The sequence below is a fragment of the Miscanthus floridulus genome, chromosome 4 (genome assembly GCF_019320115.1).
Source record: "Miscanthus floridulus cultivar M001 chromosome 4, ASM1932011v1, whole genome shotgun sequence".
In the NCBI taxonomy this organism is placed as follows: domain Eukaryota; kingdom Viridiplantae; phylum Streptophyta; class Magnoliopsida; order Poales; family Poaceae; genus Miscanthus; species Miscanthus floridulus.
The window spans coordinates 46,421,843-46,439,313 of record NC_089583.1 but is presented as its reverse complement, the minus strand read 5'-3'; the positions used below and the strand labels follow the sequence as shown (position 1 = coordinate 46,439,313).

The 17,471-nt window shown below is 43.1% G+C and overlaps 2 protein-coding genes across 4 annotated transcripts; one reads left to right on the top strand and one right to left on the bottom strand.

Annotated features, from left to right (window-relative positions):
• Window positions 1-10,161: 10,161 nt before the first annotated feature.
• On the bottom strand, window positions 10,162-16,616 carry LOC136551466 (protein HIRA-like). 3 transcript variants are annotated; one of them, XR_010782575.1, is made up of 11 exons: window positions 16,355-16,616; window positions 14,953-15,228; window positions 14,532-14,783; window positions 14,049-14,446; window positions 12,979-13,963; window positions 12,405-12,615; window positions 12,045-12,279; window positions 11,800-11,922; window positions 11,545-11,665; window positions 11,150-11,387; window positions 10,162-10,769 (listed from the first exon to the last, which is right to left on the bottom strand). XR_010782575.1 is itself a non-coding variant. In XM_066543014.1 (10 exons), the coding sequence occupies exons 1-10, from the start codon at window positions 16,460-16,462 to the stop codon at window positions 11,208-11,210; spliced, it is 2,889 nt and encodes a 962-aa protein (XP_066399111.1). In that variant the 5' UTR covers window positions 16,463-16,616; the 3' UTR covers window positions 10,883-11,207. The 3 variants fall into 3 exon arrangements, 2 of the variants coding, with proteins under 2 accessions (XP_066399111.1, XP_066399113.1); XM_066543014.1 differs by lacking the exon at window positions 10,162-10,769 and having other exon boundaries at window positions 10,883-11,387; XM_066543016.1 differs by lacking the exons at window positions 10,162-10,769; window positions 16,355-16,616 and having other exon boundaries at window positions 10,883-11,387; window positions 14,532-14,786; window positions 14,953-15,082.
• Window positions 10,413-11,094, top strand: LOC136548475 (GDSL esterase/lipase At5g03610-like). The gene is made up of 2 exons (XM_066539989.1): window positions 10,413-10,700; window positions 11,038-11,094. The coding sequence occupies exons 1-2, from the start codon at window positions 10,413-10,415 to the stop codon at window positions 11,092-11,094; spliced, it is 345 nt and encodes a 114-aa protein (XP_066396086.1).
• Window positions 16,617-17,471: the final 855 nt, after the last annotated feature.

The following is a 17,471-nucleotide window of genomic DNA, read 5'->3' as shown; positions in this document are numbered from 1 at the left end:
ATGCCCTACCAAGTGCCACGCCCTAGAAGGAGGAGTCTGAGGGCATGAGATCTGTTGGCCCGAGGCCGAGCTCCCTTAGGACCCCGGCGAAGAGTAGATTCAAAGCGCTCCCACCGTCGATAAGGACTTTTCTAAAGAGCACCTTCTGGACAGTCGCGTCAAGGACGAGGGGAAAACACCCTGTGTAGGGTATGTTCACCCACTGGTCGGCCCTGCTGAAGGTGATGGAGACTTCGGACCATGGGCGATAGCTGGGGTTGGTGGTAGTTTCCTCTGAAACAACGGCGAGCACTCGTCGAGCGGTGAGCTTCTGTTCGCTTCTGCTCTCGTTGGAGGTGAAACCCCCGAAGATGGTGGTGCACCACCTTGTCATGGTCCTGGAAGGCATTATTGTTATCCCTAGGAGGATGGTGTCCTCCTGTTCCCATCATTGTCGTCATTGTATTTTTTCTCCTAGAACTCCTTAGCCAAACCAAGGCAGTCCTTCATCTTGTGTTTGGCGTTCTTGTGCAAGGGGCATGGTCCATCGAGGATCTTCTTGTACTACTCATCAGTAGTTATGCTTGGCGCGTGGCTCATTGACGTTGGTAACAAAGTGGTCTGGTCGGCGGCGGTGCAATTCTGACCAGGTTTGAATCCATCTGGCCGATCACATCCGCTGTCCCGATGGAAACTACGGATCGTCATAGCGGCGATTGTTGTGATGTCGGTCAGTCGGTGCGGTCGTGGCGGCGAGGCGGGCAATTAGTGTCCATATCTTCGTTAAAACTGCACCTCCGCTTCCTTAGGCGTCGGCGTACTGGTTGGCGGTTGTGATCATCTCACCGATGCCGGTAGGTGGCTTTCTGTTGAACTTAGAACGGAGTTCGCGGTGATGAAGTTCCTCGGACGAAGGCGGTGATGACTTCGGCTTCCTGTGATGTTGGGAATAGAATTCCTCATCTCGGAGAAGCGTCTGATGTAGCTGCAGAGTAGTTCGGACGACTTTTGGGTGATGCGGTTGAGATCGTGCTTGGTGCCCGACCGCCTGCATGTGGCCATGTAGTTGTCGGTGAAGACTTTCTTCAGCTCTTCCCAAGATCTGATGGAGTCCGGGGCAAGGCTTGTGAACCAGCTCATGGTGGCTGGCAGTGAGCATGACGGGGAGATAATTCGCCATGACGTTGGTGTCTCCTCCGGCGGCACGGATGGTGGTGGCGTAAGCCTGCAGCCACTGAGTTGGGTTCATCCTTCCTTCATAGGGCTCGACTCCGGTGATTTTGAAACCACGAGGCCACTAGGAGTGTTCGGAGTGCCCTGGTGAACGCTGGGGGCCCTTCCAGGTTGTCAGGGCCGATATCAGCATTATTGTTGGCGATGATTAGCTCTAGAGCTGCGTCCGGATTAACGTACTCTTGCTTGTACTCCTGGCGGCGGTGTACTTCATCTTCATGGCGCCTGAAGCAACGTTGATCGATACACCGTCGTGCATCCCGAAGGTTACTGAGGTGCACTCGGGCGTCCTGTTTGACCTCTTGGTCGTGCAGGCGATGATGCTCGACGTGGTGGCCTCCAACTCCCCCCTTAGGGAGGTAGTGACTGGTCAGCGAAATGGCTTTGACTAGGGCGGCGATTGGATCTAGGATTGCCTGATCGGCGAATCGCGCTTGTGGAGCATGAAGGTCTCTGAACCTCTCGGATCTCATTAACTTGACAGTGTGCCGCTTTAAGCATAGCGGCGACCTTAGCGAGCTCGGGCGTCTGTGGGAGGTGTGCAAGTTCGTTGGCGGCCACCGCTAGATTGGCGCTCGGATTTTTGAAGACGTCGTGGCCGTCAACACGAAGGAATTCTTCATCGAGGTTGCGATGGAGGGGCCTTCCTTGCGAGTTGAACTGGTTATCACGAGCAGCCTCGGCCATCGCAAGGGCACGTTCGTTATCATGGTGTTGCCGCGTGGTTGACGTTCTTGTTTTCACGAGCGGCGCGTTCCTCATCTGTTTCGCCGTTCCGAGGGGGGATGTCGATGCTGCGTTGAAGATTGCGCCACCCCTGGAAAGGCAGGAGAGGGGGTTGCTCGGTGAGGGTCTCAGTGAGGGGTTCCGTGGAGCCTTGAGACTCAGAGTCTGGATTTTCCTCCAGGATAGTTTGGAGGGATGTTTTGGGCCCCGGCTGGCGTGCAACATGTTGATGGTTGGTGGGAGCTGGTTGGCGACCTGGTCGGTGAATTTGCCCCTCAGGGCGTCCTGATATGTAGCGGCGGCGTTGGTGAGCCCGAAGGGCAGGGCGGCGAGCCCCAAAGTTTGCCGAGCACTGGACATCGATAGATCGGGATCGGAAGGTGGTCGATGCTGAACAAGGGTGTCTAGAGCCAACTCAGCAATGAGAGGCAATCGGCGAGTTTCAGGCCGACCCGATCGATAGACTGAATCAGATCGTCAGTTGTTGACATGCCTCCTCCGGTAGCGAGGAAGCGAGCAGGCGAGTAGCTGATGAAGTCGACCTCAGAAGTGGTTCTGAGATTGGATCTGCAGTCAGCAGGCACGAGGGTGGTCGGCGTAGAACGGATCTACACCGGCTCGAGAAGCTCTCTGACTCCGTCGGCGTTGATGACCCACATGATGGATCCGACCGTGAAGATCTAGCCAGGCTGCAGGGAGGGACGAAGAGCCAGCGAAAAAAGTCATCTTGTTCGACAAGGAAACAGCACGCACATCTGAAAGCTCTAGTTTAGTTTTGGTGAATTGATGAAACCCTAAGTGCTAACCTAGTTTATCAAGTGATCTATGACATAGGTAGCACACTTCAAGTAGAGAAGCTAATGAAGATCATAGCATGACAATGGTGATGTCATGGCGATGATCAAGGGCTTAAACTTGAAATGAAGAAAGAGAAAAACAAAAAGCTCAAGGCAAAGGTATAAACCATAGGAGCTATTTTGTTTTGGTGATCAAGACACTTAGAGAGTGTGATCACATTTAGGTTTGATAGCCGTACTATTAAGAGGGGTGAAACTTGTATCGGAATACGGTTATCAAAGTGCCACTAGATGCTCTAACTTATTGCATATGCATTTAGGATCTAGTGGAGTGCTAACACCCTTGATAATATTTGTGAAAATATGCTAACACATATACACAAGGTGTTTGCAAGGTTGAGATGCCTATTTTCTATTACGCCAGGATGCAAATTCTTGGTGGTTGGCACATTGGAGCAAGGGTGGAGAAGATAGAAGTGAGAACAGAGCTGATGCCAGCGTCGGTCCTATGACTAGACGCTGGATCTAGAAGCACCGGACGCTGACTGCCTGCGTCCGGTCGCGTTGACTGTCGGTACAGTGGCTAGGGTTTACCACCGAACGCTGGGCTGTGTCCGGTCGAGGTGGACCGGACGCGTCCGGTCGAGGAAAACCAGGTTTCGACCCTTACTGTACTCGACCGGTACGCTGAGGTTCCAACGTCCGGTCAGTTTTAACCGGAGCGTCCGGTCAGCTTCAGAGCCGTTGGAATCTGACGAACAGCGTTTGAAGCCGATGACACGTGGCGTCCATCTGTGGACCGGACGCTAAGTCTAGGGTCCGGTCAAGTGGACCGGAGCAGTCCGGTCAGAGCGCAGAGTACCCAGTGAAGGGGTACAACGGCTCTATTTCATGGGGGCTTCTATTTAAGCCCCATGGCCGGTTGTGGCTCACATCTTTGGCCATTTTCATTAACATAGCAACCTTGTGAGCTAAGTCAAAGTCCTCCCACTCATCTACATCATTGATTCATCATCATAGTGAGATTGGGAGTGATCCAAGTGTATTGCTTAAGTGATTGCATCTAGAGGCACTTGGTGTTCGTGTTTCGCTACAGATTTCGCTTGTTACTCTTGGTGGTTGCCGCCACCTAGACGGCTTAGAGCAGCGAGGATCGTCGAGCGAAGGTGGTGATTGTCTCCAGCTCCGATCGTGGTGATTGTGAGGGGTTCTTGACCTTTCTCCGGCGGAGCGCCAAAAGGTACTCTAGTGGATTGCTCGTGGCTTGTGTGATCCTCATCTTGTGTTGGTTGTGCGGCACCCTATTGAGGGTTTGGCGTGTGAAGCCAATTAGCGCGTGAACCTCCAAGTGAGTGTATCGCCACAACGAGGACTAGCTTACCGGTAAGCAAGTGAACCTCGATAAAAATCATTGTGTTCATCATTGATTCCGAGGTGATTGGTCTTCATTGTTATTCATCTTTGTGATTGATTGGTTCTTCATCTACACGGTGGTATAACTATCCTAATTACTCTCTTTACTTTACCGCAAACTAGTTGACAAGCTCTTTAGTGTAGCTAGTTGTGAGAGCTTGCTTGCTTAATTGGTGTGGCTCTTTAGTTAGTCTTTGAGAGCACACTAACATAGGATAGTGTCTTTGCTTGTGTGTGAATAGACACTATCTAAACTAGAATTATGGTAGGTGGCTTGCATTTTAAGTAGGCTAGCGCAACACTCGCTTCGCCTTATAATTGTCTAACCACTTTGTTAAGTGTTGTTGTAGAAATTTTATTAGGCTATTCACCCCCCCTCTAGCCATTAGGACCTTTCAACACCCCTACCTGGCGCGCCAACTGTCGACAGAATATCGTCGGCAGTCCATCGAGGGGTATCCCGCGATGATAGATTGATCGGCAGAGGAGCGTGTAATCAAGAACAAGAAGGCAACAAAGACACACAAGTTATACAGGTTCAGGCCGTCAGTATGACGTAATACCTTACTCCTATGGTCTGTTGGTTTGTATTAGCTATCGTATGATTTGCCGTGATTTTGTAGGCGATCCATGCCCGCCTTATATAGTCCGGGAGCAAGGTTACAAGTCAGTTAGATCTGAGAGATAACCAGAAAGTAATAACAGATTATAAGAATCATGGATCGTACGTATCCTAACAGATCTCGCAGCATCTTCAGGATATCCTCCCCATGCCTTGCGGGAGGCGCCGAGTAGAATCGTGCCCCGCAAGGCTCCTTCTCGTGGGCTGAGCCGCCCTTGGAGGCGTAGCCCATGTGACCTGCCGTGGGTATCCGAGGTCGTACCCCCCACACTTCGTATCCGTGGCGATTGCTGTACCTGTATTACTACTAGTTGGATGTTGTATACACATCGCGATTGCTGCGATTGCTGTACGTGTGCCAATCATTGCGGCGATTGTTGTATACACAGCTCGATCGATATGCACGGTGGTGCTGTGCATGTGCGTGGTGATGCTCCAGTGGCCTCTCCTCCTCTGCTGTGATTTGTCCTTCCATAAAAAAATTATTTTATGTGATCTGTGGATATGTGATCTTATAATTTGTGATTGTCTGGAGATAGAAGAAGGCTGAAGGTTAGAGGTAGAAGGAGGAATGAAGACTGTTGGATCTTAATTATATGGTGTAAAAAAATTCATGTGTTGAAACTACATGAAACACATAGTCGCTGAGTAGACAAACTCATTTTGAAAAAGCCGACGCCGTCCTCCATGCAGTGGACCCCACTGCTCCATCCCCTAAACCCGCGCTATAGGAAAATTTGGTGACCACGGCGCACGCTCTATTTTCTGTGTTTCCTTTTGAGTCACTGACAAGCGGGCTGAGCTGCCCACGTGGAGAGCCGCACGGTGCAAAAATGTGCAAAGCAACTCCCGCCTGTAGCATGTGGTCCAGACACAGCCAAAAAGGCTAAACACGCTCGTTCAACCGTGCGTGGCATCACTTGTCGCCGATCCGAGGGCTGGCTAGCTATCCCTCGTTCCAGAAATTCTACACTAATATATATGTCTTGTTCGGCTGGTCTAAAATTTGATTTGTTTGACTTTTTTTTAGTCGAAACAATATTTTTCTCTCACAATATTTCAGCCAAAACAATATTTTCAGTCAGTTTTAGCTAAGTTTTAGACCAACAAACGGGGGTCTCACACACACACACACACACACACACATATATATATATATATATATATATATATATATATATATATATATATATATATATATATATATATATATATATATATATAAAACTACTACCCTGTAGTTGGCTATAAAATAACTTATTCTATAGCCATTTTGAGTTACGATAATTACTATGTTAATTTACGAGATTACAATAACTCATTACTAAGTGGTTTAATATAACGTTACGATAAATATCCTCATGTGTTATAGTAACCCAACTATCGTAAATATGTATTGATATTATCGTAAATTAATATACAAAATTATCGTAAATGGAGGTGGCTACAGAATAACTTATTTTGTAGCTGGCTACTGAATATACTCTCCATATATATATATATATATATACATATATATATATACACACATATATATATATACATATATATATACCGAACGGGAATTTTTTTGTGCGACTTTTTTTTAGTTGCTCATCCCTTCCGGCCGTGCGATACCCCGCACGATAGAAAAAAAATTGTCATCCCTGTGATCCCCGCCTGCTTTGAAGGAAGCAAATCGATCACCATGAAAGGAAACAATAATCATGCATGGAAGGAAACAATAACCATACATGGAAGGAAACAATCATGCATGGAAGAAAACAATAATCATACATGAAAGGAAACAATCATGCATGGAAGGAAACGATAATCATTTACTCTTTTTTTAAATAGTGGTCTTCATTTCGGAGCCTTTCATGCAGTTTAATAATGGCTGGGGAGCTTGGCTTGCGAGAACTTACTCTTAATTGGGTTGCGAGCTAGAAATGTAGCACTTCAATGGGTGTCTTGGTTGAGTTCTACAATTGCCAAAAATTGATGGTGCTGATAAGATCGACAATCCTGTAACTTTTCTTTTTTTTCAAAAAAAGAGGACAAATGCTACTTTATGGTCGAATCCATGTTGTTTTTTATTTGATGCCCACAGCCCACATGTTAACTTTCAGATGTGTTTGTAAAGAATCAAAAGGAGTTGGCCTAATGCCAATCTTTCTTGTCATCTTTTTTATTCTTTATATTTATACTAGGTAGCATGCCCGTGCGTTGCTACGGGATAACTAACAATTTATACTAAAAACACACGGATCGCACGATAAAATAACAATACTGTAAAAATTAAATACCAACGTTAAAGTGATATTTAACCCAAAAAGCAAAGTTTATGAATTTAACACAGTCACGGAGTGCGCGATGTCGCAGGCTCACAAACTCTACTTTATAGACCTTTTCGTGATGCGGCTAAGATAATGTTTTATATTGGCAGAAAGAAATCTTCGATATCCATTTCTTTCTTTGTAATTCATTTATCTGGACAATGTTTGAGGTTAGGGCATGGTTACAGTTTTTAGTAGCTTTGCGATATTGTCCGAAGCTATGAGATGATTGATGTCTTACAATGATCCTTTCATTAATTTAGTTTTCTATCTATGTTTAATTGTTTATTCGGTCTATTTTATAGGCACGTTGGTAGATAATGGATGATAAAATTCAAGCATCCATAATTTATCTCTTTAATTTTGAGCATGAGTTTTTTTAATTGATATATTGTCTTTTTGTTTTTACCATAGCGTTAGCATGGGCATGCATGAAAAACAAAGATATCTTTACACCGTAGAAATCTTTCAAGAAGATCATGCATATATTATTCTTGTATTGAATATTATATATATACACTTCGCCTAAATATTCTAATTAAACTACAAAATTTTGAATTAGGATACGAGGTAAGACATGCAAACAGATATTTTGAAACTACCTATAGAGTCCAAAGAACTTAATAAATAAATCATTCTGGAGGCAATATGAATTCTCTCTAATCTTTCATTTGGTGTAGTTAGTGTTATCATAGTACCCGCATGTATTTATAGGAAATAAATCGTGGACAAAACATGGATACTTTTTTGTGTGACATTCCAACATGGGTCCATCGTCCTGCCAATATCCTTGAGGCAGATCACATAAAGAATGAGAGTCCCTCTATGAGATTGCTCACAAGCGACTCAAACTTATATCTGATCATGATAATGTTGAATTGCTTTGCATCAAAAGCATCGGCAATGATAAATAGGGGCATAGGTTTTAGTATGCATAGTGAAGGAAAACTCAATATTGGCTTCTCAGCAGCTTTTCTAAGCCTTTGTAGTGCTAACTTGTCCTTACTCAAATAGTCAAGAGGTGTACCATAAAATTATGCACCACTAAGAAAAGTGTTACCATTGGTTGCCTTGACCTAAAAAATATGTCGAAATTAAGAATTACAACACATAATTCAACATCTTGGAACAGACACTCAAGTGGATACCTTATTCTACAATATATGTCTGTATGGAATAGTCCTAAAGCCACACATATTTATACGATGAGTATAACATACTTTGTTTTAAAATTTTATGAGAGATTTTTTAAGACACGCAGTATTATCTATGTGACAGGCACTAATATTTACATATATACTCGAACCTATGTGTACATGATTATATGGAGATGCAGCGGAACTTATTCATGGATTTATTGGCGCATGAAAGAAATGGATATCAAAGAATTCTTTCTGTTGATATAAAATATTATCTTAGCCATATCATGAAAAAGTCTATACAGTAGAGTTTGTGAGCCTGCGACGCCGCGCTCTCCGTGACTATGTTAATTTTATGAACTTTGCTTTTTGAATTAAATGTCACTTTAACGTCGGTATTTAATTTAACAATATTGTTATTTTATCGTGCGATCCGTGTATTTTTAGTACAAAAGATTTTGTTGTTCCGTAGCAATGTACGGGCACGCTACCTAGTATATATATATATATATACTACTCTGTAGCTGGCTACAAAATAACTTATTCTGTAGCCACTTTGAGTTACGATAATTACTATGTTAATTTACGAGATTATAATAACTCATTACTATGTGGTTTACTATAACGTTATGGTAAATATCCTCATGTGTTATAGTAACCCAACTATCGTAAATATGTATTGACATTATCGTAAATTAGTATATAAAATTATCAGTAAATAGAGGTAGCTACAGAATAACTTATTTTATAGCTGGCTACTGAATATACTCTCTCCTATAGAACTATTATCCTGTAGCTGGCTACAAAATAACTTATTCTATAGCCTACTTTGAGTTACGATAATTACTATATTAATTTATGAGATTATAGTAACTCCTTACTAAGTGGTTTACTATAACGTTATGGTAAATATCTCTATGTGTTATAGTAACCCAACTATCGTAAATATGTATTGACATTATCGTAAATTTGTATATAAAATTATCGTAAATGGAGGTGGCTACATAATAACTTATTTTGTAGCTGGCTACTGAATATACTCCCTGTAGCTGGCTACAAAATAACTTATTCTGTAGCCACTTTGAGTTACGATAATTACTATAGCTAATTTACGAGATTATAGTAACTTCTTACTAAGTGGTTTACTATAACGTTATGGTAAATATCCCCGTGTGTTACAGTAACTCAACTATCGTAAATATGTATTAACATTATCGTAAATTAGTATATAAAATTATCGTAAATGGAGGTGGCTACAGAACACCTTATTTTGTAGCTGGCTACTGAATATAATATATATATATATATATATATATATATATATATATATATATATATATGTGTGTGTGTGTGTGTGTCTTGCCTTGTGTTGCGTAGGGACGAAAATTCAAGTAGTCAAGATGCGTCCAAAACATCTTTGTCGACCCAACTGGCTTCGCTCGGCATAAAGTGATCATCAAATATTTTGCATATCTAGCTTGCTAGCTAGCCAGCTAGGTGGTGGTGCGTCACGATCAAGCGATCTACTCCTACTGTCATAGCTAAGGGCCTGTTTAGATTCCAAAAAAATTTAGCGGCATATGCATGAAGTATTAAATGTAGACAAAAAAAAACTAATTATATAGTTAGGATGAGAAATATCGAGACGAAACTTTTGAACCTAAATAGTCCATAATTAGACATTAATTATCAAATACAAACGAAAGTGCTACGGATAGCCAAAATCTTAAAAAATTTGAATCTAAACGGGGCCTAAACATAAAGGAGAAACAGATAAAATGCAGTGGCAGCATGCATGGCATTCCTTCCTACAAGAGCGAACTGCAGCGCGTTAGTGTTTATTTGCAGCGTATATATGCTTATTGCACGGGGCAAAGTAAAGCTGCTGGTGAATTCTTCTTGCACGTACGGCCCCTGCTGATGATCACACTGCATAATAGTATAATATGTGTTATTAATGGCCAATCTGAATCTACATCTGCTAATGGCATGCTACACGGTGTCATTATTCACTACTAGTTAAACAACCAGCACATGCGCGCGTGCATCTCAAATCCTCGAGTCCTGGTACAAGTTCTACTATTATACTAGTGGTAAAGGTTTTTTTTATTATTATTTTTTTTCCTGCTACTAATCAAGTGCTACTAGCTACTAACTCAGTGTCCGTTTGCTGCTTGGAATTGGAACCATGTGGCATGATGCAGCTTCGGCCATGGGAATGCCAACACCGGTGGCATACAAGCTGCGCCGGGGCGCCGCCCGCGGGCTGTTGGCGCGCGGCATGAACTTCGCCGTCGGCGGCGCGGGCGTGCTGGACACCGGCAACTTCCAGCGCAATATCAGCGCGCAGATCGACCTGTTCCAGGCGCAGCAGCAGCACCCTGTCCCTGCGGCAGCAGCCCACGGCGGGGTCGCGCTCGTCGTCGTCTCCGGCAATGACTACTCCTACGCCGCCGACAAGGACAACAGCACAAGCGTGAGTTTTACTACTTGCGATGGCACGCACGCAGCTTGTATGCATCTGAATGTCAGTGTCAGTTTTCCCCTACAAAAAATGTCAGTGTCAGTTTTCCTTGGAACAATGAAAAGCTGATACGAGTTATGATATACGCAAGTTTTCACCAAAATACACACTGCCAGTGGGCCAGCACTGCATACTGAATCATCAAAGACCAATATTGCTCTGGAAACAAAAGTGGCACTGAGTTTATCCGGCCTTCTACATTTTTTACTGTTACACAATAATCACCAGGCGACCTCAGCTTCCTTTTTCTACTGTTACACAGCGTTACAGCTAACGGGTTCAAAATCAGTGTTTGCCTGAGGTCGCCTACCTCGCTAAACAATCTACAAGTTACAAGCACAACTAATTGATTGATTGGTCCATATAAGAACTTATCAAGATTGCTATCCTATCATACTTACCGAGAGGTCAGTAAGTCGCCAGCAACCAGACTGGGGCCACTACGAGGTGACCATGTCGTCATTGACTTCTGGCAGCTGGTTGCGGTGCTGGTGTGACATCTATTGGGTCAACTTTGCTCTTAGCAGCTTCATACTCTGATAGGAGGTCCATAAACTCATTGAGCAGCCGCTGGACTTTCCGGTTCGATGCCATCGATGGAAGTATGTCTTCCCTGAGGAGTTTGTGCTTCTTCATCCCCTGTGCAATTGCCATCAGTTACTTTTACAAACTGGAGATCATGTACGCTAAGAACATGAGAACTGGAGTGTCATCTATTTACAGTTCATGAACCCTCATGGTTATCTAGAAAGTGGATGAGTCTAGTATGCACATGGCGAGGGAAAGAGAGACTTACGAGAACATCAGGATCCCACGATGGATTTTTGGGTTCCGTAGATGATGCAGATCCAAGCATGCCCATCGGAGGACCTAGGAAGTTCTCACAAACCTCACGTAAACGAGATTCGTCTGCTTCTCTGCATATAAACAAGAAAAATAAATAAAATTAAATAAATGTGCCAGTAAATCATCACCAAGTAATTTCCATCAGACAAAGATATTGACATATTTTGTTGGTCAGTTCAACAGACACAGCTGATCCCCCACTAACCTTGCCAGAAACCGTATGTAGGATAGAAGGCATTGGCGATACTCCTGTGGTGACTTCAAAGCCAAAGAAGCTGCCAACTGGGTCTCTAAATGGGCACGTGTCTGCAAACCATCATCTGTAACCCTGAAACAGAAACTCCCACATCAGTATGTTTAGAGCAAACTCTGATATGTAGTACATCAGCATGCCATAGACATAATTTCAAGTGTTCATAAATACTAAAGCAATCAAAGCGGTATGCAAACCTGCTCCATATAGGCTTTCTAGCCATGAACTTGCCTAGATCAATCTGCAACTTGCCCAGCTCTCCACCTTGGGGGGAACTAAATGAGCTAGCAAAATTTGATGCTGGAAAATAATCATCGGCAATCCTTAACCAGCACTTCATGCTCATGTCAAAAAGAAAAGCATGGCGACTGGCAAGGACAACTAAGGGAAAACCACATCTTGAGAATTTAGCAGATATAACCTTTACTGCACCTGTCAACAAGGCAAAGATAACTAGTAAGCACCAACCATTTCAGCAAACACTTAGATGCAGCAAAGTTCAGAATAGCCATCTCAGGCTGTATGCAGAACTGAAGACTATATGTACAAATAGTTACCAGCATGATTTGCTGACGACTCATCTGGAGATGCAACCAAAGAAGCCAATGAGTCCTGCAAAATGCAGGTCCTGTTATAGAGGTCCCATATGTACATTAGACCTCTTCTTGTGACAAGAAGCAATTTCCAACAGTCGTCACAGTCTATAAAAACGGCTGCGGATCCCATCATCATTGCCGGCATTGCTCGTCTTCCACATTTTGTGTAAACCTAGTTAATTAAGAGCAATTGATTGTGAGAACACAAAAACCTATTCCAATAATAATTGACTGGGGTTACATAGTACTCCCTCATTTTCAAAAAATAAAGGAGCAGTTTGACCCGGTGTGGAGTCCACTGCCACACTTTGACCGTCAATATCTCATATATATTATAATGTTTACGACCATGAAATTTGAAATCATACTTAATTTGCATGGTATAATCTACAAGTTCTTGGAGTAACTGTTACTCAACACTTAAAAGTTCAAATCTGCAGTTGTGTGCGCGCCTTAAAAAAAAGGAGGGGCGGTAGCATCCATTTAAAAAAAAAAATCAATCCATAAGAAATTCAGATAAGAAAACATTACTCACCTGCAGGTAACCATCTTCACAGCCAACAGCCCAGAAATTTGCATTGCCTGCCAAGACAGTAACCTTTGCAGATATACGATCCAACCAAAGAGTTTCTGTTCCTCTTGTACACCTTATCTCAGTTTCTTTTGTTGAAAAGGCACCACTGACACCAATCATATCACCTGCAGCGCGTTCTACAGGCTTTGCTTCAAGGCAGACTGGCAAGGAATCCTCATTGTCTTTCTTATCTAACACATGTATTGAAAGTGCGGGGCAGGTCAAAGAGCCTGGAACAACAGATCCAGTGCGTTCTACACTCAACATTCCATCACTGCCAGCACTGGTTGAAGCTTTTTGAATAACAAGACTCTCTGTAATGTTCGCCCTTGCTGTAACACCAGAGCGATCCTTAACTCCAGAGTTGTTACAGTTACTGTTACCACCATAAGATGGTCTTATCCCATTCATTCTCTGATCTAGGGATGAAAAATCCATAGCCTGGTTCTGAGAACGGCTGGGTATGTTATCCTGGTTGGAAGGAAATCCAACAGCCTCTGGAATTATTCTTTTCCGGCCATCTGGGCGCCGGTATTCCCTCTGCTTCACTGGACTAGATAACCGAGTAACTTTATTCATATCATCAGCAGCAGGACCTGATGTTTTCTTCTCAGCTTCAGGTAAAGTTTCAGGAGCTTTCTGACTTTGCACAACAGGAGCTGGGTAAGGCACATCTGCAGAAACTTTTGGGGGTGCTTGAAATTGATGGACAATGGAAGTCCCCTTTTTGCTAGCCGATTGCCTTGCTGATGCTTCTTCTAGCAGTAACTGTGCAGGGCTTTCAGCCAGATTTGATTGTCGTCCTCTGACATCACCATATCTACTCCTCTTCAATTCATCCAGTTCAGAATCACTTAACTTGTATCCAAGCTCCTTTGCTTCAAAGTGAAAGTTGGCGACAGATCCATCCAAGGAGCATGCAAAAAGTGAATAACCATCAGGGCTCCTGTCAAGTGAAAAGCACATTATCACTGTGAGCTTGGGTATATGGGTAATATTAACTATATTGAGGAACAAACAAGATGCCTTACCAAGATAAATCAACCACACTTTGAGAGAAAAAATGCTTAGCAACAAACAATGGTCGCGCACTCACTGTCGTCCAAACAGTAATTGTTCTGTCCTGACTTCCAATAGCAATAACATTATATGGTTGCTGTTCTTTTGATGATGTCTTTGATGTTCCATTGGCCCAACCAGCTGGTGCAGCTTTAGTGTCTTGCCCATTTAAGAAATTCTTGCGGAACATTGAGTTATTAAACTTAACCGCCACGATAGGCGCGTTATGCCCTAGAAAGTCAAATGTAGCAGACCACTCGCCTCTTTCAAGCACAGGGGCTGAATGCCTAGGTTTCTGGAAGCCGTGAGTCGTAGTAATGAAGTGGCCACAAGGTGACCATGCAAGTCGTCTAAAAAATGTTGAACCAAGCTGCAGGAAGAAGGAAAGTAAGAAAGGATGGCATTGAGGGCATGTTGATCATAGTAAATTATAAAATAAAGGAAACATAACATACAGATTTTTCCCAATGGCCTTCTGTCTTGTGAGCAAGACTCCAATCGCTTGTACGCCATATTATAACAGTCTTATCATCTGACTGGCTTGCAATGAAAGAGCCAATAGGATCCCAAGTAACACCTTTGACCAAGCTGGAATGCCCTCTCAAGACGGCAGTGCACATACCATTGGTCATGTTCCATATGTGAACAGTATTATCCAAGCTGCCACTAGCCAATGTTGAATCATCAGGGGACCAATTAAGATCTACCTACTTTAGGCATAGCAAAAGAAAAGGGTGTTCAATAGTTAGACAGTAACAATAACAAAAGGTAATAATAAGAGCTAAAGAAAGAGTAACAGCACAAATTCTACAAATGCTTATTTAAGAAAAACTAGGGAAGATATACAGCATGGGTGCAATTATGGAAGATAATTACCACATCTGCAGTATGCCCTCTTAAGGTCATAACAACCTTCCAATTCTCTACATCTGGAGGTTCCCCACTACCAAACTCAGATGTTCCAGAACCAGCTTTTCGCTCATGAATTAGGATAACCTGATCATCTGATCCAGAAGCCAGATAGCGGCCATGCCTTGCCCATCTCACACAGTTTACTGATCCAAAATGGTCACGCATTGTAGCTAGCAACCCTTGGCTGGAATCATTGTTGGCATTATTCTTATCCACAGATTTCATGCTCCATATTCGAACCTATTGCAACACCACAGCAAATAAAAGGAACTTGGTAAGGAGATCACTTATGAATGATAAAAGGAAAATATGAAACAGTGGTTACACCTCAGTGTCACATAACAGGTTACAAACAAATGTGTTAATAACATGACAAGAAATCACAACCAACTAAATCTTAAAATTTTCAATTATCCCCAGACCCCACTCATGTGGGAGCCTCCGGCACTGGGTCTGCCCTTTACTCAACAATGAAGTTACCAATAGAATCACATCAATGCAAAACCTTCAGTTTGACGAACACTCAGTAAGCTATATAAATTATAATGCAACATGCTAGCTAATATGGACTAAAAACAACATAGTGAACCCTATGAGATTAAAATTTGGGACAATGAATAGTGACTTCACAATAAGTCCCAGTTGAAAACCCAGCACTAAATCACTAATTCTAAAATTACATCAGATATACTGCTAATGGCAAGGTTATGTACGACTAGAGAATTGTTAGCCAAAGGTGTGTTCTAACGAAACAAAATACAACTTACATTTTGGGATGGAAGGCATCAACCCTCAACCAGGGAACATCATCCCCAACCTGGGTACGCGGGGTTTTTTTCGACCCAGCCATGTAAAAACCTCTCATAAGTAGCATATCACGTTCCACAACATGTCGACACGGGAACTTTGTGGCTATGCCCAAATTAATACCTTAACCAAACAAGCTGGACCCAGGATTGCAATGGAATGCTCATAATCTACTAGGTAGTAGTGGACTGAAGAGAGTTCTAGAGCCTAGGCAAACTACAATGAATGTTTGCTATAAAAATTCTGTTTTCAATCCTTACGATAAAACTAAAATTCTATTGCGTGTTCGCCGAGGAGCCCGGCCAGCCGGGGTCACCTGGCAGCAAGACCGCCCCTGCCTACTTGTAATCCTTAACCTCTAAATACTTTTAACTGGGGATATCACTGAAGCACAATTAGCACGCAAATGTTAAGCTATTATAGCACTGAGAAAAGCGACAAGGCAAGTCAGCAGGAAAAAAAAAAATCAATGGAAAAGATAAAAGAGAAAGGGAAAAATACAGTGCTGAGCTCGGATTAAACTAGAAGCAAGTAAAGGAAAAACAACAACACTTGATACCTTTTGGTCGCCGCCGCCAGTGGCGAAGCGGAGGCCACCAGGCTGGATATCGATGGAGAAGATCTGTAGGCCCTCGTGGCGAATCCAGCTTGGCTTCTCCGTAATCATCTCCTCAATCCTTAGATTTCTCCCGTGATTATCTCATGGAACCCTAGCTAGCTATTAGATTACACTGCCCGTCGATCACACCCCTAAACCGAGGCCATGCCCAAAACCTAGAATTTGGTAGGGAAAACCCTATCGGCGGGGGGAGGGGGGGGGGGGGGGGGGGGGGGGGGGCGGGCGACTGATAATGGGAATAGAAGGGGAAATCGAATAGGACGAGATGTACAGAAGCTTGGAGGAGTAGGGATCCGGAGGTTACTTGGCGGCGGCGGGCGGATTCGATCGGCGCAGCGGCGGCGGCGCGAAGAACACGGCGATGGGGACGAACGTGTTCGTCCTGTTCGTGTGATGAGAAACGAAAAAAAAAACAACAAAAACGAACGAAAATCGAAAATGAATTCGAATGAAACTTGACCTGAATTGGAAAGTGTGAACTTGTGAAGGAAAAGGCAGAGATGTGTCGAGAATTTAATTTGCTTTTTGGCCCCTTTTTTGTCTCTTATAAATCGTATACCGTGCAATAAAGTTGCATGCTTTAAGATTAGTACTTTGGAGAAGGAACATTGGATGGCAGTATAATAACTACATTGTAATGTAACAGAGCAGTGTACTGTTTGCTTAACCTCTACTGTCTTTACGAAAGCTCGAGTTGGTTTATGTATGCATTTATTTATTTATTATATTCATACCGGAGCCTTGAATTCATAAGCTTTTGCAACTGGCACTTGTCCTGTTCAGTAGTATTGACTTGATTTGTTATGAGAGAAAAATACTGTTCGTTGGTTGAAAAAATATGATTTATAAACTCAGTGAATAGGACGCGGTCAGACAGATTGTTCACACGAAGCTGGCAAAGAAATTCAGTGCTAGCAAAAGCAATATGTTTGCTCAAAAGATTATCAGGCACGATACGTCCATCAAATTATCCATGACGTCTCTTTTTTTCCTTTTTTGCCCTTTCTAATGTGCACAAATAAAATATTAAGACCCGAGACATATTACCTAGGTGTTC

What these genes read in the sequence shown, in the direction of transcription:
- LOC136548475 (XM_066539989.1), top strand. Translation starts at nt 10,413, where the DNA reads ATGTGGCATGATGCAGCTTCGGCCATGGGAATGCCAACACCGGTGGCA. An exon ending in ACAAGGACAACAGCACAAGC is followed by an intron (nt 10,701 to 11,037) that starts GTGAGTTTTACT and finishes GTTCAAAATCAG; the next exon opens with TGTTTGCCTGAGGTCGCCTA.
- LOC136551466 (XM_066543014.1), bottom strand. Translation starts at nt 16,462, where the DNA reads ATGATTACGGAGAAGCCAAGCTGGATTCGCCACGAGGGCCTACAGATC. An exon ending in AAGGCCATTGGGAAAAATCT is followed by an intron (nt 14,447 to 14,531) that starts GTATGTTATGTT and finishes TTCTTCCTGCAG; the next exon opens with CTTGGTTCAACATTTTTTAG. An exon ending in GTGAAGATGGTTACCTGCAG is followed by an intron (nt 12,616 to 12,978) that starts GTGAGTAATGTT and finishes TTAATTAACTAG; the next exon opens with GTTTACACAAAATGTGGAAG.